At 39.4% G+C, this 26,050-nt stretch overlaps 1 protein-coding gene across 5 annotated transcripts in view; it reads left to right on the top strand.

Moving 5' to 3' along the window:
• Invadolysin (leishmanolysin-like peptidase, invadolysin) overlaps nt 1-26,050 on the top strand; it is a 67,966-nt gene that overhangs the window by 27,942 nt on the left and 13,974 nt on the right. For 3 of the 5 annotated variants that reach the window (XM_076327717.1, XM_076327718.1, XM_076327721.1), the window contains 4 exons: nt 15,910-16,010; nt 23,193-23,223; nt 24,790-24,872; nt 25,318-25,429. In XM_076327717.1, coding sequence (XP_076183832.1) covers nt 15,910-16,010; nt 23,193-23,223; nt 24,790-24,872; nt 25,318-25,429 — 327 coding nt within the window. The remainder of the gene's footprint in view (nt 1-15,909; nt 16,011-23,192; nt 23,224-24,789; nt 24,873-25,317; nt 25,430-26,050) is intronic. The other 2 variants (XM_076327719.1, XM_076327720.1) reach the window with 1 other exon arrangement.

The raw sequence follows: 26,050 nt of genomic DNA, 5'->3' as shown, positions 1-26,050 counted from the left end.
TTAACATCCATGGTTGGACATTTTTATCGATGTTGTTAACCACACCAACTCCAACTGCTGCTTGACGGTGTTTTGTCACGTTACTGATGCTGCTGATTCTGACTATGTCCATTACTTGTGCTTTTTTCTCTGGGTCTAGGCGATTTTTACTGACATCTTTCCGTATGCCATTGTATTTGTAGAACGGAGTCTACACTCTGTGATGAATCCATCTCTCGAGCATTCCCCTGTGTTTGCACGACTGTTTTAATCAGTATTTCGGGCGAGTTAAATTTGAATTTGTTTACTATGAAAATATCGCGAACCAATGATTCACGTAACATTTCAAATTCGCACTTATTGCTTTTATTTCATGGATCCATCAAGAATGAATTTAGACTCTCACCTACTCTTTGCTGACTGGTAAATAACGAATGGCAAATTGTCACTACATTTTTCAGCGACTCGAAATAATTGTCAAATTTTTATTTATCTTGCTAAAATATATTACCGTCCATATGTATGTTAAGAAACAAGTTAAACTTAAATATATATACAAATGTAGCATTTTTATTCAACCGATTAAAAAACAGTGTATTTTATTTTAATATGCAGAAACTTTAATTTATTACAATGATGCATCGAGTATCATCCTTAATAGCCTTGATTATGCGGTGTTAATTTTCTTTCAATTACTTTTAGTCGCTGTGCCTCGGAGTGTTATCCCATATGTCCACAACGGTTTAATCATTATGGTGTATATTATGCGGAAAAGATTAAAACGATTATGATTAAGAGAGTATATGTGTAAAGCGATGGCGACTAAATTTAACACCTGATCAAAAACGCTTATCAACAACAACCAATAACGACTCTCGACCAAAAACACACTGCTTTCTTCCAACTACGTGCTATACAACAGTCCTCTGTTCAACGCAATGGTCCCCTTTATATCCCCGATTCTGGGCCTAAGAGACCTGGGTTAGGAGGCTATAACCGTTTCGAGAGATGCAAGAGACGTAGACTGGGTGTATTTCTCTTCTAGAGAAGAGAAAGATCATACTTCATATCGTCATCGCCCGAAAACTATCCCAGCTACCAGTCCTCAGTTACGCTCTCTCCTCGTTGTGGAATTGTCTGTTTTTCTTTCGTTACGTATGGTTTGAAATTTATTACAAAAAATCTATAGTATCTGGGGTTGCTTGGGTCAAAGAGTCAGTGTCTTGTGTTATTACTGTCAGCTTTTTGCTCTCAGTTACTTTTCCCATTTGTTTTTCTCTTGTTGTAGTTAATCTGAATCCTCGTAGAAGGTATTTCGTGTTGAAATCTCCTTCTACAATATGTTTATTACGGTTTAGTGATATTTAATTTGTTTGTTATTCGGTTAACGTACAGTTCAGTGAAATATAACAGAATATTATTAGAATTTGTTGTATTTCTAAATATATTTTTATCGTTGTAGTCTGTGCATATGTTTCCTTTATTCTTTGTCTTGGATAATGTTTCATTCGTTTACGGATCAGGATTGCTATTCTTCCTTTTGCTTTTCCTGACTTATTTGGTGTAATATATGTGGGATGCTAACAAATGCTGCATGTGTGTATATGTGAGAGAAAACATGAGGGTGAGTGAAGGTACCAGCAACCTTTGCGGGACTCGAGGTGCGACATGTGCGACATGACAATAAGTCTAGACAATGGGTTAAGTGTATTTTTCATAACACTGACATAGTGCAAAACAGCCAAGTGTGGTAATGCATAGGAACGAAAGGAAATGCGTGTGATCCGGAGAAAATGTTAAGTGTTTGGGATAGACGAGCGTGTGAAGTGTTTTCGAGGCGTGAAAAAATAGTAATTGACCTAACCTAAATTGGGAAATTTCGAGCGTATGTGACCAGATGCATGGGGTGAGAGAGATTAAGGATTAGAATGAAAGGGAATGAACGCGTGTGAGAATATAAGGTGCGAGGGAAGAGTGTTTAGGGCAATCATTGTTGGAAAATTGTCGAAGCGTGTCGTGTCGCGTAAAATAAGAATAGCGTAGTCAGCGTAGTTATTATTTGCGTGCTTTGTTAATGTTTTGTTCCTACTACTACCTCATTCAATACACGTATATCCTAGAACTTTGTCCACCTTTATTTCATAATAACCACTACGAGTATTGAATAATTCCTACAAAATTGGGGATGCCCGGGGTTGTCGTAGCCATAGGTGAACATATACCGAGGGTATACGTGAACGTGTAGTGCTGCGTAGAGACAAATACATGTGTTGATCAAGTATAATGTTGTTAAGTGTAAAAGACCTTAATAAGTTGTCAGTGACAGAACTGAAGGAAAAACTTAAAACACTTGGATTGTGCGTAGCAGGGAAAAAAGCTGAACTGGTAGCTCGATTAGCGGATACGATGGATGTACAAGATTCCAAAATATGCTTGAGGCGGAAAATAACACAGCGAGGAACGAACGTGGGGGTGAGGACTCTGGCCAGCAGATGCGAGTGAACTCTCTTGAGAGAGAGAATTGGAAATTGCGCGCCGTGAAATCGAAGTGTTGCGACGAACGCAACTTTTGTCGATGGAGTCAATGTCGCCAGTGTCAAGTCGCCAGTAACGTACCAATAGAAGAAGACGATGAATTAATAAATTACATCATCTTGGGAATTCCTGATCCTGCTCTTCGTGATCAGGCCTACATACAGAGACTTGGAACGCAAACTGACTTACTGGAAGCGTAAGATTCAACCGAAGATTGCAAAGATAATTGCGAATTGTGTTACTCGCATATTAGCAGACGAGAAGGGCGGTAGGCAAGAAGGAGAATTTTTAAATTGCTTAGAAAAATGAGAGATTCCTTTAGATACTTACCATGTGATCATCCAGGGGATTGGACCCCTTCCATCTACCAAGAAAAGCTATAACCACGTTACAACCGGAAAAGGATTGTCGCACGCGAGTACCATATTGGTGATATTGTGGCGATGAAAAGTACTCAACGAGGACCGGGTCTAAAATTAGCGAATAAATTCTTAGGACCGTACAGCGAAAATTGCGTGGTGATCGGTATGTGGTTGTGAAAGTGGGTGATCATGAGGGTACCATGACTATGTCGACTGTGGTAGATTGCACGAAACCGTGTGCTTGCGATACATACGATTCCCTCGGCGAAGAAGATACAGACGATGAACATGTGAATGACACCTGAGGGCAGATGTCAAGTCAGAACGGCCGAGTGTGGTAATGCATGAAAATGAAAGGAATTGCGTGTGGTCTGGAGAGTATCTGAAGTGTTTGGAACAGACGAGCGAGTGAAGTGTTTTCGAGGCGTGGAAGAAGAATGATTAAGATGGCGCCGGACTGGGAAATTTTGGGCGAACGTGACCAGATGCGTGGAGTGAGAGAGATTAAGGATTAGAATGAAGGGAATGAATGCGTGTGAGAACATAAGGTGCGAGGGAAGAGTGTTCAGGGCAGTGAGTTGTCGAAGCGTGTCGTGTCGCGTAAAATAAGAATAGCGTAGTCAGTGTAGTTATTATTTGCGTGCTTTGTTAATGTTTTGTTCCTGCTACTACCTCGTTCAATACACGTATATCCTGGAACTTTATTCACCTTTATTTCGTAATAACCACCACCAGTATTAGATAATTCCTACAATATTTAAAATGTATATTATTATCGATATTAAACTGAATGCCAACGTTAAACTGAATATTTCTTTGGTGTAGTAATTTTGTTTCGCTAGATTGTTGAAATATCACAGTGTACACCGGCTAAGCGTCCCTGATTGCGATAGTTCGTCCACAATCTCCTTATAGTTTTCGCTTAGACCGAGCTAGTTAGCGCAGTTCCGTGCTCGCGTGGTCAAGGAAGCACGTTTGTACACCACTGCACTTTCGTGCGCGGTTCGAACGTAAGTTCAATGAACTTAATATACAGTTTACCAATTCAAATCATAAGTTATTTTCAAAACTTCGATTTCCTGCTCCTACCATTTGTCCGCGCATCGGTTGATGTGGTTCCGGGTCTGAAATCGTCCCGGCACGAAACAATTTGTATCAAAGAAGTTGGTGTACTTTATTTTATTAATTATGTAATAAATGTTGGTACGTATAAACATGATTTTCAAAAGAAAATTACTGCCCTCAATATCAGAACACTTCGAATATGTTAAACCTTGTCACAGAGTAAAAAGGTATCTATAGATTATTTTTATATTTCTTATTATATTCACTTATGAATATTTCAACTTTTTTTTTCGTTTTTTTTTTTACGAGTTAAATAATTTCTCGCACAAGAACAAATTTCCATTTTACCACGGACGAACAATGGCTCGGATTTAAACTTAATCAAGAACAATTGGAAGATAATTGGGAATGCAGTAGCGAAAAAGAAGCTAAAGAACAAAACTGTGTTAAAAAAAGCAATTTATAAGTGTGGTTTGAAAAATATCCGACGCAAATAATTAAAAAATTAATATTTCTATATCTGAAAGGTGTAAAACTGTCCTTTCTTAAGACAAGTATCAAAATTAATCTAAAAAAATTCTTGAAAGTTACTTTTATTTTCAACTGTCACAATAGTTTTGTTAATTAAGTTTGATTGGTATGTGACCACTAAAGTATATTGCACCACGTCCTAGTCTGCGGAACGGTGCAAGCAGTGTGTCATCGTTTCCTTTCTTATACGGTGCAGGTACCATCCAAAGCAACCGTCCCCGCACAGTACCTGCACCGTACGGTAGGTGAGAGTACCAAAGCTTCTGTCCAGCCACTCCAGCAAGAGCGATTGGAGAGTCTCGACAGTTCCCTGACCAAACGGTGGTTAGGTCAGCCGCTGCTGTCACTGTAGAAGCATGGACTGTTAGCTCTGGCATTTGAGGGCTTCCACCTCCCGTCCGTCAAGACTTCCTTCCGCTCACGGGACTCGCAGCGGCTTTCGTAGAAATTCAACGGGGAAGCCCCGACAGAACGATTTCCGCTTCATAGGATATGGTCTTATAGTCGCGGACGACCCGCAGCGTCATCCGCTTATGCACTCGGCACAGCACTGTTTGGTTGTGCCGGTAGACCGTCAGATCGCCCACTCAGACGGGCACTCCGTACAATGAGTTTTGTAATTCGATTCAGACCTTCTTAAAAAGAAAGAACGCGCTGCACCTCGGATATAAATCCTATATCAGTTTGTTTAATTTTTGTCAGCTGGTCAGGCTTCACAGTATAACGCAATCACACGCAAAGATCAACGTGTTTAGAAGAATCGTACTATTTTATAGATTCTCTCCGCAAAAGCATCATTGAGAAGAGTCGGAAAGGTCCCATATCACCGCTCTAGCTCATTGCATTGTTAAGGATTTTACTGTTACGAGCTATCACCCTAGTTAGACTTAATTTCCACTCTGTCCTATTTGGTCTCCGACTCGTCAAGCTATATTACCCCGTTTACTGACTGGGAATGAGACCACAGACAGCTCCTATCAGCGAGGAGGAGAGATCGACACATATTGTTGTCAGGTGTTTAGTGCAGATCAAACCAGACAAATTTGAGCGCCACTGCCTTTATACAGGCGAGGACTCCGTAATCCTCGAGTCTCCGCCTAATTGACCTCCTGGGTTGGGTGTTAAAGGTATTGCCCAAAGATACAACCAATTCTACCCCATCCCGGGAGATGACCGAGACTGAGAGTGACCAACTCGACTGATCGCATCTATTTAGGATTGGGATAGTCGAATTAGTCTAATGCACCCTAGAAATTAAATACAAATCGTTTGATACACCGCCGAAAATACCAAAGACAAAGGCAATGACTCTCGAGCAGTTTTTGCCTATATTCTGGAATGTTCGACGGCTCGTGGCTTGCTTCTTCTTTCAATAACCTTGTGAAGGATAGTTTCTCTGAAATTATATACAAGAAGTTATATCGCAGAATTTCTAAAATATTTAATAGCAGGAAATTCGACGAGCCGTTGAACATTCCAGAAGCCCGTAATCTAGTTCGAACCTACGATAGTCACCCACGTGACCGGGCAATCGAGGGATCGCGGAATCATGGCCCAATCGCGAATCAATTATTTCCTCTTCCGCAGGAAGAGCGACGCGCGGTTTAGCCGACACGCTTCTCAATAGTCGAAAAGTAGTCGCAAAAAAAAAATACCAGCAGAGTCAGTAGCAATGGACCAAGCGAATCGATTCACCGCACGGAACATAAAATACGTAAAGTTGCCCGCGACGAGTTCGGGCACCGGCCAAACGCCTGTTGCCACAATAATCCTTGCGCCCGCAAGTTCAAACAGTTTCGTTCGAGCCGAGCGAATTTGAAGCGGTTCCATTCAATAACGAGTCTACGATTTTTCCTCTGCTGTGCACGACGTAATAGATCAGAAAAAATCAATACAGTCCATTCGCGAGTTTTGGGAGTGAGAAAGTCTTGCTACACGTTCAATGAAGTCGACCTCTTGTTCTTTTCATTTTACCATGCGCCAAGTCGACACGGATTCGGCTGGCATAGTTCGTATCATCAAACTTATCGGTGAACGAAACAGCATTAATGGTCGACCGTCCCTCCGGAAATTCGAACTGGCACTTGAGCAGGTCGAACTCACCCCGCGACAGGTGCCCGAGGATGTGGGCCATCAGCACTCTTTTGAACAGTTTGTCCGCATCCTCGAGAAGACAAATGTGTTGGTACGTGGGCGGAGAGCCAGCGGGCTTGCCTTCCTTCCTTCCGGAGAACCATTCAGACTACCTTTCACATAGAAGAGAATCGTTCAACCTTCTTCGAGCAACGGTCAACCAGTCACCAGAGACTGTCTCCAAGGACGTCCTGAGCCACGAGTCATACTCAATTGGGTACATTATCGGGATCTGGGGCGGTGTTTTTCACCCTGAGCTTTCGAATGGCCGCGGCCAGCTCCCCCTTAGTGACACTATCGGGTAGATGGCATTGACCAGTTTCTTCAAGAGCTGGAGCTCCAGACTCTCAATGATTGGAAGCGCCCAGAGGTGGAGTTTGTTCAATATCACCATGTATGGGCGCTCCCATAGATTTTGTTGAAGAGTCTGAAAGAGCTCCTTCCAGCTTTGGCCGTTTAATGGTGTCTTTCGCAACCGTGCTGTTGTCTTCAGCACAATGGTGCTTGTGGGTGTACTGGCGTCGTGCATGGACCTTATGTCTGCGATCTCGCCTGATCACCATGACAGAACCTGGTGAGGAGATTCGGTTCACCTCATCTTTCAAGCCGGTCAACCTTGCCTCCTGTTGCAGCCAGGTTACGACGAGAGCGGCCAGTATCAAGGCATCCCTGTCAAGACGTCGAAGCGTCCATCTGTGCGGCGGGTTGCTACCACTTGGCCAGTGGTGCCGCGGTGTGGCAGCGGCGGCATTTTTCACGGAGAGGACCATCCTGATATACCAGTGGTCTGACAGTATCTTCACCCCTGCCATCGCATGCCACCCGGACACCGTGCGCGCAACACCGGGGATTCCAAACATCAGGTCCACTATGAATCCACCCCTGTGTCGCATGCATGTTAGCTCCGACTCTGGGTTAATTAACCCGAGGTCGATACCCGCCGTCCAGTCGGAAGTCCACGGGCTTGCTTTCGCCAGTGAGTTCACCTTCTCACCGGACCATCGGTACACCAATTGCCAATCATCTATACGAGCTTCAAGCCGACTTGCTAAATTCTGAAACATGTGATTTATTTCCATTCCTTCGTTTGACAAAATCGAATGCCTTGTAGATTCAATTATTTTTATCAATAAAGTGGATGTCTAACTGTCTGTCGTTAAAGATACATTTGTTTCAGCATTAAATTCACTTTGTAACTTTGATTCTGTTTGCGTATGCGATTATTTAATTATTCGTAGGTTATTTATTCGGTTTAATTATTCGGTTAAGGATATGGTTTGAATTAAATATGGTGCTGCCATGAAATCGTGAAATTCATTATTCGAGACCAATAATACAGGTAATTCGTTACTCTCGTTATTATTTTCGTCAAGTTCTATAATACTATCATTTTCTTCGTTATCTTCGTTAGCTGAAGTATCGCATCGTCTAATTACATTAAATACGAGATTACAAACATACGTTTAACATTACATCGTCAGTTTATCTTCATTTACTTTGCAGAACTTTTATTTTTATGCTGCTGAGTATAAGTGTATATTAGTTAAATGTTTGTTTAAGGATGATGTCGAATTCCTACATGAAAAACTATGTCTATATAAATATCATTTATAGACATAGTTGGACCACCCCTAACCGCGTCACAACATTATAATATACAATATATGTAGAAGAATTCCAATGCTTCGATATCTGAATAACAAGAACTCTACTGCTCATTGATTTGCTAGCGACAGTTGATCAACGATCACATATACAATTGCGTTTGTCGAAAAGTTGACTCCTTTCCTTTAACTACTTGCCGTTACGTCGCTATGTGTTTATGTTTGCATTTTGTATTTAATTATGTCCTGACGTTGTTTCTTACCTTTTACGTTTCTTGTATATTACCATAAAATTCTACATTTGAACGTAGATTCGAGATATATTCTGCATTGTAACAGTAGATGAAACGTATAATTCGAAAACTCGAATATTTCGGTACTCGAAATCGAATACTCGGATATCCATAAATTTGGACAATAATAGGAACCCTAATTTGAACACTGAAAAATATATGAATAAAAAAACAAAAGTGCCTGGAAACTTTTGAACAAGCTGGTTTAACAATTTTTGAAATAAGTAAGAATCCAATACTAATAAAAGTTATACCCAATACTAATTAAAATTCTTTTGGGTATAGCTTTTGGCATATGAAACGATAAATTGATCTGATCCAAAACTTTTGCATGCAACTGTATATATATAATACATAGAAGGTGTCCTTTGCGAGGAGTAGCCAGAAATTAGACATTTGCATTTGTGTTTGTGTTTATCTGTGTTTCTGTCGGTGTGTGTGCATGTATGTTATTGTTCTGTTTCTCATTATTAGATAGCGTTGTTGCCTCTCCTCAACATCGCCATCCTTACTGATCATCAGGACACAGCTTTTGGATAATTCGATTAACCTTATTCAGAGGATCGGTTTTGTCATCATATTTGCAATCATGTTGTTTGTACTACAATATATCAAATCAATAATATTATCTTCTCTTAGATCTCTTGTGGAATGATATCTAATGTCGGTATGTTTAAATCTTTCGCTGAATTTTTTATGCTTTGTCAATTCCAAACAGCCTTGGTCATCTTCATAAATTTTTATTGGTTCTTTTATATCCTCTTGGAAATCCTGCAGTCGTTTTTTGAGCCACAGTACTTCTTGACATGCTTCGTTTAAGCTTATATACCTCGCCTCGGTTGAGTACAGTGCAACACAGGTTTACTTCCTGCATGCCCAGTTGATACTATTAATATGGAATTTGAATAATTATCCACTATTAGATTTTCTATTCGACCTCTTCTCTTCCCGATCGGAATCCACGTATGTAATTAAATTTTCATCCGTTTTATTATTCACGAGTTTTAATTTATACTTCATCGTGTTCTTCAAATAACGTGCTACCCGTTTCGTTTCCTTCCAGTCGATCATCGTAGGAGTTTTTAACTTTCTACTTAATATAGTCACACTTGTTATATCTGAACGTATCAATAAGGCCATGCAGGTACATTAGGCTTCCAATTAGACTCTGAAATTGTTTATTATTTTTCAAAGGATTACTATATTCGGTGTTTCTGTAGCCTACGTTTAATGGCACATTTGACCTTTTTGCTTGTGTCAATCCATGTGTGATTAAAATTTGGTTTATATGCCTTTTATCATTTTAAAAAATCATTTTTAAATATGACTTTGAAACCGATATCTTAAATCTTTTTCGCGGATAATAAATTTCCGTATAATTCCGGAATATACAAAATATTTTGAATTTCAATAATTCTCTGTTTGTCATTAATCTGATGACAATCTGAACTGCTAAAACTACTAAAAATAAATTTCTTAACAAAATTACTCAATTAAATTTTATTATTATTATTATTATTAATATTATTATTAATCGAATATTAAATACTATTATCATTATTATAACAATATTATAATGAATATTGATATATTCATAAAATAAACTTTTTGATTACCATACACATTATTTAAATTAATTATTCAAGATAAACCAAAAACCCTCTCTCTAACAGAAAACATATTCATCAATTCTTGATGCAAACTTATCTAATATGGGTACAATTTTACTATTTTAAGTATGAGAAAAAGACTACTTGGATTAGTATTAATTAATCGATTTAATTGTCGACAAGTAACATATGGATCTCGAGAAACCTCAGATAATACAACACTTCTTCTTCTGTGTTTATTTTATATTATGACCGTATCTGGTTTGATGCTATAAGTTAGTTATAACAAACGTTGCTGATAGAATCCATTCGCATAGAGTATGATATGTCGTTAGTGGTGTTTCTACAGGAGCTGCAGTTTGATGGGTTTGTTTTTTCAAGGGTGTAGTTGCGCCTGATTTTTGTATGTCCACTTCTTAGTCTGGACATTATAATAGTATTTATTAATCTATAATAGTCTATAATAGTCATTATAGTAGTCTTTTCTTTATTGGTAAGAGTTGTTGATAAGGTTTGCTTTTCTGTAACTATGATGAAATCTATTCCTTTATCTGCTTTTAATCCATTGGTATAGATTTTTGCATATGTTGTGAACTTGTTGTTCAATTGCTATAACTTTGTCTGACATTCTAATCTGTTTAATTTTTGATTTTAGAACAATTACAAAATTTTAGAATAATTTTAATTACCATCTCTTACTGGTTTTCGATTAATGTGGAGAAATTTAAGAAATTTTGTTTCGAAATGGCTAAAATATTTACAACAAAATACTTGCGGTTTCTAATGACACCTACAGTTCATAAAATTTTTATACACAGCGAACAAATATTACAATAATTAATTTTGTTCCCTATCTGAGTGAAGAGGACTGAGAATCTAGAAACAATTTCTATAGACAAGATAGACAATTTCATGCTAGGAAGACTAGCAGAATAAATAGCCTCCAGGGCATATTTCACAGAGCTTTGGGTACTTCTGTGAGATATTATTATAAACGATGGGAATAAAGTCTTGGAATATACGGTGATCGACAGAAATATAACTACGAAACATAAATACGCATTACGACTACTACGATGCTGGTCACGTACTTCTGTCCTCGATACTCGTAACAAGACTTTCCCCCGTTCAAGGCGATGACCTTTCTTGTATCTAGGTTTTTGGGCCTATGTGACCTATGTCAGGACGGGGGAATTATCCTGTCGCCGTCGGCGCAGCGATTATCTTGTTTCTGCTCTCGAAGGGAAGGACACCCGGTCCCACCCCGAAACGCTTATTGCCGACCGTCTCCGCCCACTCAAGGAAGGGTGAAGGCGGAAACAAGGGGCAGACGCGCTTCCGCTTACCACTATTAGAGAGACCTTCCGCGATCCTCGCCGAGTCCCGCCTCCGGGCGTCGTGACGCAGGTGACGGTGGAACAAGCGCCTTGAACAAACGCCACACTCCCAAAAAACACACAATAGAAATCAAGTATATCTTTGAAAACACTGAATACAGAAAGTATGCAAACATAATCTGCTCTTTCTTGTATCATTATGGGCCTCTCCATTTTTTATATCGCAACTGTCAACATCACATTTTAAAAGAGTTAACAATAATGATAAGTATTCCGAAAATGACAATACTGAACAATACTGTAAACTACTTATCAATATTAGAATATTTAGATAACGTAAAGTTAAATGCAGATGAATCATAAGTAGGATATTAAATTGGTGTGTACTTTTTTCTTTGGTTTTCCTATCAGTCTGCAGATTAGAAAAATGTTATTGTAGACCTATTTAATAAAAATCTACTATAAAGTCTTGCTTTACGATAAAAGAAATTATATAAATCACATTTCAGTTTAGTATACACTACGTACTGAAATGGCCAATATGAAACGACGACAGGTTTTTTCTTTATATTGTGGGGGAAAACTTCCAAAAATTCCTCGACCCCTTGAGTTGGTGTCGAGGATAGTAGGAATTCCCCGCATTCGGTAGCACCGGATACGAAGCCTACCCACTAAAACCGCCACGGTGATCACCTCGCATGATTCCAGGAAGAAACCGGGACTTGCATACAGCACAAAGTCCGATGCCCCCAACCCCCTGTGCAGCCCAGAGTCCGCACCCGGTCCTGGCTTTCTTCCAAGTCTTGTTTCACGAGCCCCGACAGTCTGTCAGCCAACGATGGACTGGGTCAACCACTGCTGTCGTTGCGGTGGAATGGACTACCGAATGGACCATACCTGTGTAGGGGCAGCGACGAACTTGACCACTTAGACTCCGCAAATTGGGGAGAAGTCGGCCCAGAGAGCCAACTATCCTCTCCAACCATGAAGCCAGGCAGCCGAAATACCTCTGAAAATGTCAGAGGCTGTTGAGTATCAGTCCCAGATATTTCATCTGGGACTGCACCTCGACATCGGTCTTATCTACTCGGATAAAGGGGGAAGGAACTGGCGGCTCACGCCGAGGTGCATATATCGTCAGCACCTCGGCCTTATGGAGTGCCATCTCCAAAACGATCACTCTGATTCCTTCGACAACATGCTGGACACCGTTCTCAGCCGCCGAACGACTTTCCCACAATGGCCTCCGATGGTCAGCACTAATGTATCATCGACGTAACACGTTAGATTGACACTGTCGAGGAGGCTTTCAACCCGTAGAAAGGTATCGTATCCAAGATTCCATAGGTCATAGCACAAACCGCAGCAGAACCCCGGAGAACATCTCTGTCCGTTCCATTTCGTATCTGACCGGATACTTTGTCCACCTGCCGTGGAGGTAGTCCTCAACCATTGCCGTTATATATGTAATTAATAGTTGTGTATAAGTCCTTCTTAAAAAGAATGGACGCGTTGCTCCTCGGATCTAAATCCTATATCGGATCAACTTTATAACGCTATCACACGCACAGACCAACGTGTCCAGAATAATCGTGCTAATTTATATATCTTCTCCGCAGTGCGCATCATCCGTGAGGGCCGGAAAGGCACCGTATTGCTATTCTAGCCTATGGCCCTAGCCTATTGTTAAGGATATTTCTATTTGAGCTGTTACCCTGCTCAGACTTAAATTCCACTCTTTCCCATTTGGTTTCCAACTCATCAGGTTATAATGCCCCGTTCGCCGACTGAAACTGGGACTACAGCTGCCCAATGCTCACCAGCGAGGAGGAGGGTTTGGCACGTGTTGTTAGCAAGCGCTTAGTGCAGGCCAAACCAGACAATTTCCAGCGCTACTGCCCCTATATAGGCAGGAACTCCACAGTCTTCAAGTTTCCGTTTAATTGCCTCCCTCCCCTCTGGATCAGGTGTTGAAAACACCGCCGATGCCACCGAACCTTAGAAAACGGTTGAGGCCGAGAAGGACCGGACATGATAAATCACGTCGATAAACGACCGTCCGTTTGAGAACCCGATTTGGCACTCGGCCAGGCCGGGCGCACACCACGACAGAAGCCCGTTGATGCGTACTGCCAGTACTCTTTCAAAAAAAGTTTGCCCGCATCGTTGAGAAAATAATTAGGCAGGTCTGGCTACTTTCCAGGCGGAATGGAATTGCCCGGCCTCCAGATAACGGTCGAACAGCTGCAGGAGGTCGTTTTCAAGGACCTCCTGAGCCTGAACTCGGACTCGGTCCGAGCACTCCTTCTGAATCTGGGGCAATGTTTTTTCGCCCCAATCCTCCTAGCTACGGCCAGTTCCTCCTTGATGACTCTCAGCATGGCGGACCGAATATTCAGGGAGAAAAACATTGACCACGTCCCTGAGCAGCTGGGAGTCCTGGAGTGCTCCCATGGATCCTGGTTCAAGGGTCTGGAGGAGCTCCTTCCAGTTCTGAAACTTGGCCTGTTTGATGGTGACTTGCAGAGCCCCGCACGATATGACTCATATAGTTTGGTCGCTCTTGCGCGCGCACCATCGTCTCTAGCCAAGAGCTAGATGCTGCAACACCCACGGGTGTTCTAGCGTCATGCCTGAACATATGCAGACCTTGAGTCGTGTCACAAGTGTTTGCGACGATGTCCTCGAGCCCATCCATCTCATGCTTCAAGCTATAAAATATATGCACAAGTAAAGACTTAATCATTGGGTCAATTACGTTATCCACTTACATATATAGGTGGTGGAAGAGGGTCTTTGGAATAGGGATGGAATCATTATTCTTTACATTCATACTAAATCTACCAACATTTCAGTTTACCTATTCTTACCGCGACCGATCAAATGACCACGCTTTAAACAACTTATATTTTTTAATATAGAATGAAGATAATAGCCAATTTGACAGTGAAAAATATAGTTTCTGTTATTTAGAAGTAAATAATGAACAGTTTATTCGTTTTCATCGCATGTTTTATAGATAGGCTTTTCGATTGCACATTTTACACTTACGTATTTTTTACATTTTAGACAAATTTTATTAGTCTTATTGTCTTTGCAATATCTTATCTGGCATGCTTTCCGTTCACGTGCTCCTGTACTTCTATTTGTGAATGATGTTGCTTGATTTTATTTGCCTAGCTGTTTCTCTTTTTAATATTTGGCAACGTATCAAATTGTCCTTTTTCTGTTTCGCGAATTTTGGTAGCTTTCTTCTGTTTACGCAAATTGTTCCGACAACTATAGTTTTCTTTGTCAAAAGTTTAGTTGCTATTGATACGCTTATAAAACACTTGTTCTATATATATTGGCTATTTGAATTGGACTCTAACCAGAATTTGATATCAAATTTATTCGGTTTATTGGGCATGTGTTGAGTGAATATACACCTTGCTTTTGTTGGAAGTAATTGTTCATTGATAGTAATATATGGTCCTGATTTTTAACAGTTTTGATCGCCTTCAACGAAATTGCACCAAACTTTCCGTCTTTTGTCTTACAATAGGAAAATTAATGTTGTTTTGTCGTTGTCGACAAAAATCGAGACGGGGAAATAAACATAAGGAATCATTCTTTTTTCGAACATAAATCAACGTCACTATTGTCTCAGCTCCTTTTATCATGTACTACTTGCATTACTTTTTGTTTGTAATGACTTTATATTCTCAAAATTGAGTCTTTGAGAGAATATTATTACAGAAAGATACAAATTGTTCAACCGTTCAAATGACCGGTCGTAGTGGGTAAGGCAGACTATACATTTTTCTCAGAAAACAAGCAATAAAAAAAGAAGTGAATATTGAAAAGTCTATTGTGAGTGTATTTTAGAAAAAATTGTGAAATTTATTTAAAGCTAAGTAGTGAAGTTTAATTAAAATTGTGAAAGTTTTAATCGAAATTTTAAAAACGGTCATTTGACCGGTCGTGGTGGGTTTAATGTTAGTTGAAATTGTAGTTTTTCTTCGACAAGTTCTATCATTTTGTGGTACTTGTTTTTCATGTGAATGGTTATAATTTCTAGAATTATATTAACGAAAAGATGCTCATTGTATACCTACATATGTACAAGATCTTTGTGCTCCTTGTTAGTTTTAAGAAACATTAAAAATCCACGAATGTTCCACCATATTGTTGTGGAGTGTAAACGTGTTTTTTGAATACATCTATACCTATGTGTATTGATTGCCATTCAAAAATTTAATTGTTTGAACGTCAAAGATGCAGATGCACATTGTGTAATAAGAAAGGATTTTATAATTTTCATACGGTTAACTTGTCCCATAATTTTGAACTATTATATATAACCGTGTGATTAATCCAAAGCAGAAAAATATTGCAACTGTTTTGTTATATAAATTGCATTATATGTGAAGTATTCCTTCAGAAATATCATTAATTGTACCTTTCTCGTGATGTTGTAGATTATTCATGGTGTCCATATAGAATCAGCACACGAAGTAAAAAAACGTAGTATCAATCAGCCACTTCGAATCTTGCTGTCGTACGATGAAAGCGTCTACAGGTAGGTTTTCATTAATTTCCAATACAACCTTCCAATTTGCAGATGTGGAATCGAGTTCGCAATAACCGACAACTTGATATGATTCAATATAAATCCGTATATTTGATTTAGTTTTGCAAATACGTAAAATTAATTTGACTATATCTGAAGTTTACCGGATAGAATTTATACTTTTGTACAATATAGATTTGTTTACGGATTTTATTGTGAAATTACAGTTTCATTCCACGAACTTACGAGCTGGCATTTTAAGGTATTAAACAAGAGAAGCGCGATTACGCCTCTTGACATTTAACTGAGTTCGATCATAAACATTCACTTAAGTGCACACAGTAAACACAATTGTATCTCAACCGCTAAATAGATTTCAATGAAATCTTAAATTTCAGTTTTATTTTCTCATCTCAAAAGCTGATCAGATTGTGAATGCGTATTCCGATATATACGCGTTATTTGTGAAAATTATTTAAAAAGTTTTAAATTAATCTTAGAGAGAATTAAGTTCGGCGTCGAAGCATTAAAGAAATTTTTATTTATTGCATACTTAAATTTGTGTTCGTTTACAAATCATACCAATATTGTTATCTATAAATATTTTAAAATAACATAACTGATCACTATTTTCATAAGGTTACATTTAATCTGGAGCAAAAGTTGAAAAATAAACTTTTGTCTAACTTTTCGAGATAAATACCCCACTGCGTAATAGTCTGCCTGCAAATTGGACTTCAAATTGTTCGGAAACGAGAAGCAATCTCACACTCCTTCGAATCCTCGAAGTTTTCCATAGTGTCGAGTTCACAAGCATGCAGCTGTTGCATTAGCTGGCTAGTGGTCGGGAACACTCAGTCTAACCCTGGGTAGCTCAGAATGTTCTATCTGACCACTATGTGTCCAAGTCAAAATTGTAGCCCTTAACACTGGATTTACCAACCAGTCAAAATTACTGGTTGCAGCTGCTTTTACAATGAAATTCACTTTAAATTCCATAGCATATTTTCAAAAGACGTTATGATTTTTTCTACTCTACATATATAATCAATATCATGAGTTCCTCCTTTTCCTCAATCATAGATTTACCCGAAAGACATACGAATAATACACTAGAATCTGTCGTTAGTTCTAGTGTTAAAATTCTTAATCATTGGTGATAACACATTTCATTATTTGGGTTCTTTTGTAGAACCCAACCGGTGTTGGTTTCCTTTAGGTTGTTTGGCAAATATAATATATTCTGTTCTCTGGGAGGAAAATTTAATACTTGATATTTCAGACAATGTTAAGAGCTCATACTTCTCTTTAGGAATTTTATGGTTGTGGTTATGATTTTTTCACTGCAAGTTAAAGTTAGGTATGCATACAGAATTCGTTTAACTGGAGCTTTTATGCTGGTTAAACTGTCGTTGATTATTATTAAGACTCCTGTTGGAGTGGCCTGACAGCCTCGACAGTCTGTTGCCCGAACATCGGTTCTGCCAACCGCTGTTGCCACCGCAGCACCATAGACTGTCGTCTGAGGACCTTCAACTTCAGCCCCGCCAGGACTATCCTCGGCGAGGCGTGCCTCGCCTCGGCTTTCATAGAAAGCCGCGTACGAGTAAATCCAACGGGTAACCATGCCTCGCCGCTGGGGGTATCAGATATTATGTTGTTTGTAGTTGTCGGTGTCTCCTCGAAATCGTTCGAGAATGGTAACCGTGAGAGATTTAGTCGGTGGGCTCTGCAACCGTAAATCCGGATGCGGGAATCTCACACAACACTCTACCGCAACCGAAGATATCGAACGTGTCTTCGAAAGACTTCCTTCATTTAAAAAGAAACAAAGCTGGGATACTGGTAATATTGGGTTGTTCGGAAAGTAAATTCGTTTTCCAAAATGGACAATATATAATTTAATAAAATGATTATACACTCTAAAAAAATCGTGTTTCATTTTCATCAAAAAAAAAAACGAAATGATTTTCCGAACAACCTAATATATTCTTTTGAGATTTCTATTGGATTTAGTGCTCCTATTGCATTCTCTAGGAAAGCTTTAATTTGGAGACAGTTGGTATTATCTGTCCACGAGAAGAAGGCACAATGTGTTTACATTCTCGCTCCGCCCGTAGTCCGTTGTCGTTCCTGCGATCGCAAGCAAGGATTGCCATTGGTCGAAAACGGTGACGAAGACCGACGGCGGTAATTTCAAATGTGAGTGAGAATGAATACGTAGCAAGATGCATTGGCGTAGACTCCTTATGAAGCGTCAAGTATTCATAAATAGAATAATTTTCTATACAAATAGAATTTAATATGCGTAATAATCAGTAATATATTGAAAATTATTTATAGCGGGAAGAACTAGATTGTATTTATTAATAATAATATAAATACAATACCTCTTATACTCATTTTGTAATCGACATAAAATGAAATAAAATATTTAATAAACGCTGAACGCTGTTAGCAAAATCAATTGATTTATTAATGATATGATACAATAATCGCGATGCTCGCTACGTCGCATAGTGGTTCAATCCAAAGGTTATGCTTTTTTTTAATTTTAGTATGACCTGTTTTTCTATAAATTGTAATTATATAGAATTTATCTAGATAGAAACGAGTATAAGCGGAATTATATTATTTTTAATAAATACAAATTAGTTCTTTTCGCTATAAATAATTCTCGAAATAATAATGATTATTACGTATATTAAATTCTATTTGTATAGAAAATTATTCTATTTATGAATACTTGACGCTTCATAGAGAGCCTACGCCGATATACAATTTATCGAATCAGTGATAGTATTTAAATAGGAACAAAATCGTGATAGCTAACATTTGATTGGAAGTTTATGCTAACGACGCAGTATTCTCTCTCACTCGGTCGTGCTACGGTCGCTGTTCATCTTTGTCTCCGTCTTCGGCCAATGGCGATTCTTGCTTGCTATCATCCGAGCGACAACGGACTATGGGCGGAGCGAACATGTAAACACATTGTTTCTTCTTCTCGTGGACACATGGTTATATTATAATATATATAATATAATGCCAATTTTGTTAAGGATGAAAGCAAAGTGTTTCGTTCACCGATAAGTTCGATGGTATGCACTCTGCCGGCCGGATCCGTGTCGACTTTGCGCACGATAGAATGGAAGGAACAGGAGTGGCTTGATCGAAAGGGCAATGAGACCTTCTCTGGTCGGTGCCTCAAACTCGTCGCGGGAAAGCCTCGTTTATTTTGTGTTCCGTGCGGTGAATCGATTCACTTGATCTATTGCTGGTTTCTCTGCCGGTTCTTTTGCAACTACTTTGCGACTACCGACGAGCAACGCGGCGACTAGACCGCACCTCTCTGCTGCCGAATTCTGGCTCTTCCCGCGGTGGAGGGAATAATCGATTTACGATTGGGTCACGTTTCCACGATCCCGCGATCGCTCGATCACGTGACCCAAGCGCCGCAGATTTGAATTAGATTACGGGCTTCTGGAATGTTGGGCGGCTCGTAGAATTTTCTGCTGTAGAATCATCCAGAAGCTTGGCGATACGCAACCGTGAATATTATTACAGAAATATTATCCTTCGCAGGTTCATTGGAACAACAGGCACACCACGAGTCGTCGAACATTCCGAAATGTAGGCAAAAAGTTTTCGAAAGTTCTTGCCTTTACATTTTCTAGAAAACTTTTAATTTGGAGATAGTATTATCTGTCCACGAAATTCTACTATTTCTACTAATAGTTATACTATTTTTACTATTCTAATCTTGAACACGGACCATGTGGGCCATTTGTGGTTTGTTTTGGATCCGGGCTCGTAAAGTTTGAATTGCTTAATTTGACTGGTTTCGTACTGTTTTCTTCCGATGTTGTGGATAACTGTTTGGATAACGTTATTCTCTTTTTTATTTACGATCAAGTCTACTTTATTTAATTTCTCTTTATTTAGTTGCGTTAAAAATGTCTTGCGTTTCTTGTTCTAGGCGTTCTGTTGTATTCGAAATATCTATTTCTGTTTCTTTGCAGTGGTCATTAGTATTGAGTGGAATTCGGATTGAATTTAAATTGACCTGTAAACTCGTTTCGTTTTAATTTGCGTTATCTGGGCATTGATTGGTAATGTGACTTATTTATTGTGATTTGAAAGGAGCTAGGTACAGGTTTTACATTGTCTGGATCTACACAGATCTGTCTTCTAAAACTTAAGATGTGTGACAGTCTAAATCTGTGATTCCTGCTTTTAGGGGAGTTATTTTTAAATGTACTTTAATGTTATTTTTCCTGAAAATGTTTTTGATTGCTGAGTTTGTGATAATAGATGCAATGTTGGATGATATAATTCGTTTGGACGAACTTCTATATTCGCATTGTTGATTAATATTGCTATGTGTTTCGATGTTGAGTTTGTGACTGTTTCTTTAATGTCCAGATAGACGAAGATTCTTCTATTGAAAATTCTTGAGAAGTATGCTATAGCTTTGGGTCCTGTTATGTTCCCAATTGCCCGAGTGTATTCTTTGATGGTAATACCATCAATTGACTGCAATATTATTGCTTGATCTTTAGTTGGTGTGTATTCTTATTTCACAACGCTTGCGGATGAAGTTCTAGGCTTGGCCATATAGGTGTTTTGGAAATTTTCGTTATTTTCCATTGGGATACTTTGATTTCTGTCGGTTTTGGCTCGGTTTCTAGACTAAAATGTTTTTCCTCTGTATTGTGTCGAAGGTTAATGCAATGGTGTTACTACCACTGTTATTAAATCCTACTTACTAACACTATACATCTATGACCCACGTCAACGATACAGGCTATAATTAAATACGTTCTATCGCGTCGGTTGTGGAGACGAGATTGTCATGTTATTTTAAATATCAAATAAATTTAAGTATTAAATACATTTTAATACCAATCTCCATTTGGCTGCTAATAAAACTGATGAGTGGAGAAAAAATTTCGTGACACATAAAATTAACATAATATCTTACATAAATAACTGCATTACTATTTCATTCGATCACCCTAAATTCAGGTACTTTTCGTACTATAACACCAATTTTTACAATCTTTCGTAAAAAGGGACGCGTACAATGATCTATATCAATGAATGCAGTGACAAGGAATATTCTATAAATATCTTTTGAGTCCCAAGTAGTGCTGCATTCTTCAGCATACTTGTCCTCTGCATAATTAAGTTGCAATTCCCATTGCAGTTTCTGTTGCAGTTCCTATTGCAGTTCTCTCAAAAATCGTGCGATTACAATCAATATGAAAGTTTTAGTGACCATACACACTACTTTGAAAGATTTTTCCCAATACGAAGAAAAATGTTTACATGACCACAAAGTACGTAAATTCCAGTTCTTTCACTGGAACTACTTAACCCGTCAGAAATTTTCAGAAAGTACTCAAATGATACAATAATTCTAATCGAAATAATTACAGGAACCCATTTCTTATTAAAAAATCGAAATATTGAAAATGGACTTCACAGACTTTTTTAAAAAATTAGTTAAGACTTATCCAATAATACAAATATTAAATGGGTATTAGAAATAGAAAGTGATAGATCTCAGTAATAATAAATGTAGCAAATTATTCAATGCAACATTAACGGTTACTATCCACACTATGAATGATGACAAAATTTGCTAAGACAATACACTTCAATAGTCCTGGACTTGCAAGAAATCAATTTCAAGAAATACTATCATCTTATACGTAAGGCATTTCAGTTCTTTTTCATACAGGGGATTCACTACATTTCACAATTAATACTGGAAAATTAAGTGTAATAGATTTAACGCTATATAGCAGTATAGTAACACACCATGTGAAACGAAATACAATAGACGATTTTCATGAGAGCAATCATTTCTCAAAACCACTCATCTAATAAATTGAATAACCTGTTTCTTACCAAAACCTTTTCAAGTCAATCTATAATGCGAAAAAGGAAGCATGAAGTAGGATATTGAATAATGCAAACAGGTACAAGATACATGATATTGTGCAATACCTCTACCAATAAATACCTTTCAGGAATATAAGTAGGAAGAGCAAGACAATTACGCAGTAGAATAAGAATTTTTATCCGCAATATTCATTGGGTGATTCTTGCACTATTTATCACCCTAAACACGAATTTAGAAACTATGAATATTTGTAAAAACAGCAGCACACCCTGGAGGTGTGCCCCGCCTAGGCCGGTGAGCGTCATGTACTGGCCGGCACAATTTAGGCGGATCTCTCGCTGCAGGGCGTGGTAAGAGCTATGCCAGCAGCGAGAGAAAGTGAAAGGCCGTGGCGGAGGCGTGTTGGCCTGGCGCCTCGAGCCTCCGCCCATGCCTTACTTGGGGAGAGGGTAGCGCTTAAATGAGCGAGCAGACATAAGATAAAAGCCGCGCTGACGGCCCGATGGTGCCTTGCGTCTCCGTACATGGGCGTGGCTACGGTGGCCGTGGGCGGTCGTGAGATTGGGACTCACGGCTGTCCTTCGTGCGGCCACTGCGGAATGTGGTGACGGGGCAGTGTGGCCCTGCCTCGTCGCCGAGTCTCCAGACACTGTGGAAAGTAGGAGGGTGGCAACCTATTGCTACCCTTTAACGAAAATGGGGTTGGGCGCGGTGATCGAGTTGCACGGGGGGTCACCGGAAGCGTTGATGCGATTCGGTTCTCGGTGGCCCCCCGATAACGTGCGAGGATGGGCACTGAGGTGGATTTTAGTCTGCTCAGCCACTCCAATGTTAAACTGGATCTCTTAGCCGAGGCTGGCACTTGAGGGTTTCAACTCCGCCTTTTGCCAGGATCTCTCCCTGCTTGCCAGATTCGCAACTATTATTGTAAAGAGCAAAATATGAGCTCGCGAGTAGATCAATTGCCATGGTACGCCGAAAGATCGCTAGATCGCGGCCTAGACAGAGGCCCCATATAGAGTCACCAAATGAACTATGCCCATGTGGAGGCGGCGAAATCTGTTACTCAGAAATAGTAGGTTGGGGAGGACCCGTCGCAGACAAACCGGTGTTACTCACTAACTGCAGAAGTTAGTTGATTCAGAATGCTATGAAGTTTTCTTTTGCTAACAAAATTACTCTGCTAAATGTCTTTGAATTAACTGTGCCTTAGTGTTACCAGTCACATTACTTTATGATTCTAAGTTTAATATAAGTATATCTTTTTCACTTTTTTGTTACAGATTAGACGATGAAAAGCTGGATCTTATTAATGTAAGTAACTTAATTTGACATGACCAATTGACAGAGAATTCAATTATTAAGTTTTAAAGTGTCATCATTATCAGTTATTTTTAGGTATCTATTCATTTTTAAATCGTAAACAACTTACTAAAATAAATGGGGCTGTGATACTATTGTACATTATGATTGTATCGTTAACTAAAGTGTAGTTGAAGCCATTGTTTGGAGTCTGGCCTTTTTCTTTTATGTAGGGGATATCCCCTAAACATTCACCCGACCTATTCTAGTGCGTTATACACCACATGGCGCGGTGTCCACATCAGTCCACTTTTTTTTCCATTTCCTTTTTTTCTTCATTGGGAAGGAGGTCCTGCCACTATCACCAGCATTGGGATGCCTGGTAGCGTGATAGGGTTGCATTGGCGGGAGGCCACACGAAGGGCGACTACGAGTCCTAATCTCACGACTGCCCGTAGCCTTTATAACCGCGCTCGACGGCATGGTAACGGAAAGATTACACATCTCCTCTGCTATGTATTATATTCCTGCCAAAAGAAGGCACAAATTGCTCACATCAATGCTCCGCCAGTTACTTTCATGAGTGGCTGGACAACTCCAACAATCCATTAGTCAACGGTGAATTGAGCCAGTCGCCGCTGCCACTGCAGCAGCATGGACTGCCAGATCTATTCAACACTAGCCTCACTTGCTCGGGACAAGGGAAAGTGGCAGCTCCCGCCGAGGTGCGCGTATCCTCAGTATCACTATCTTATGAAGCACTACCTCCATCTGTTTGACGACCTACCGGTCACCGCCTTCGGTCAGCCGAACAGCCCTCCCCCAATGGTCCCCGACGGTCAGCATAAACGTGTCATCAGCGTGATATGTCAGGCTGATGCCGTTGAGAAATCCTTTGACCAGTCGAACGATTTAATGCCCAGGGATCCTAGTATGGACTCCTTCGAAATCCCGGAGTACACTTCTCACAGTTCCACCTCGTACAGGTTTAAGTACTATATCCACCTTCCATGAAGGTAGTTCTCGAGCACTGACATTATATAGACGGGGACTCCATGGTCTTCGAGTTACCACCTAATTGTCTCCCGGTGTGGGGAATTAGAGATGTTTAAAGACATCGCTAGTACCCATTCCACTATGTCCAACGGCCGAAACCGACCAATGGTCGATTGCACGACGTCATTGGGGGTTCGACAGCACGTGCAGGTACACTGGCTGCGGAACATTTGCGATCTTAAATGGCCTTCAATTCACATCTTTATCTATGAAAAAAGCTATTGGCATCAATTACATCTCACTTAAAATTAAACACGACTTGTCTAAGGTATCATGTTTTATTATTGAGAGGAAACAAGTTATTCAGGTAGTGCATTTTAATGCCCCATTCTGTACAATATAGTGTAATTATCATAATTATAGATTCAGATGGTTGATGAATTGTTACAAATCATAATGTTTCTTTTTATTTCAATGAAATTTTCCCATTGTTGTAATGTTGTATAGAAACATGTATGGTGTACGACTAAGTAAAATTTATGTCAGCATCATTATTATAAATTTTCTTTTACTTCATTGCAGAATACGATTCTACCTGAAGCTGTACATTTTTGGGAACAAGCACTTATGGTTCGCGCAACAAAGAGCACTATTAGGTTGAACAGGTAACATAGGCCATTACTTTATTCTAAAACTTAAAATGCATAATATATTTCACAAAATACGATTATCTACTATGGCGGTCCTTACTTGTAAAGGTGAATATTTATTTCTTAATTTTTATTGACACACGCCGGTAAATTATGATACCTTTCGTGTGACACTTGGTGAGGAACTAAACGGTGCAAAATTGTAACGTGATTAGACAATGAGGGCACGTGCCTCATGTGAATTGAAGTTTTGAAACTTCATTGCTCTTTATTGCTCTTCATTGACCTTTATGGAACCCCGACGTAAATCACTCTCCACTTCTCGTTCCGGTCCGGATACTCGATCCACCTGTCCTTAGATAGGCGGGGGCTCGAGGAACATCGAGTTGTATCCCCCCCAGGATAGGGTATTAAAGGCATTGGCTATGTCCAACGACACAATTAACTTGTTATGTTTCAGGAAATGTGAAAGTAGTCAAGTTTTCGTCATAGATCATCACACACACTGTATAGATAACTGTCGTCCTACTACAATGTGTGGTGAAGTTATCGTCCCTGAAGATCACCTTGACGTAAGAAACTAATGAACTATATTATTTAATATAAATAATTACTTATATAAAGAAGAATGATTGTTATTTGAATTTTGATTCAAACACTATTTGCATAATATGAGTCTTTTTTCTTAACATCTATCGTTTCCAGAATATTCAACTATTTGAACGTAATATAATTCAAACCATTGTCTGAAAATATTAGAAATGTTTTCCATAATTAACGAGGTACCTCTTAATCTAAATATTATAATTACCATTTTCTTTCGTGATGGAAATCTTTCTAAGAATTACCCAACCCTTTGGTATGATCTCGGTGGGAGTGTAGGATTCTCCAGTATTTATTACCCCCTCTCCATATCTCGGCGTCGGAACGCCCGGTAGCAGGACAGGGCCACACTGTCCGGCTGATCTTCTTTCGGGAGGGTCGCACGAAAGGCGTGAGACCCCATGGCCACACCCATGGCATGGGAACGGGAGTGTAGCTCATCCCCCGTCTTATCTTGTTTATTGTCTTACCTTTATTCCATGCATGGCGAGTCTCCCAAGTTACTTTTCCTATTCTCCACCTGTCCTATATTAACATGAATAGTATACAATTATTTACAAAACGGCAAAATTATTTTAAATGTAGCATTT

This window comes from Ptiloglossa arizonensis, chromosome 2 (assembly GCF_051014685.1).
Source record: "Ptiloglossa arizonensis isolate GNS036 chromosome 2, iyPtiAriz1_principal, whole genome shotgun sequence".
NCBI classification, from domain to species: Eukaryota; Metazoa; Arthropoda; class Insecta; order Hymenoptera; family Colletidae; genus Ptiloglossa; species Ptiloglossa arizonensis.
Note: the sequence above shows the minus strand (reverse complement) of the source record. Positions and strands in the feature narration are given on the sequence as shown.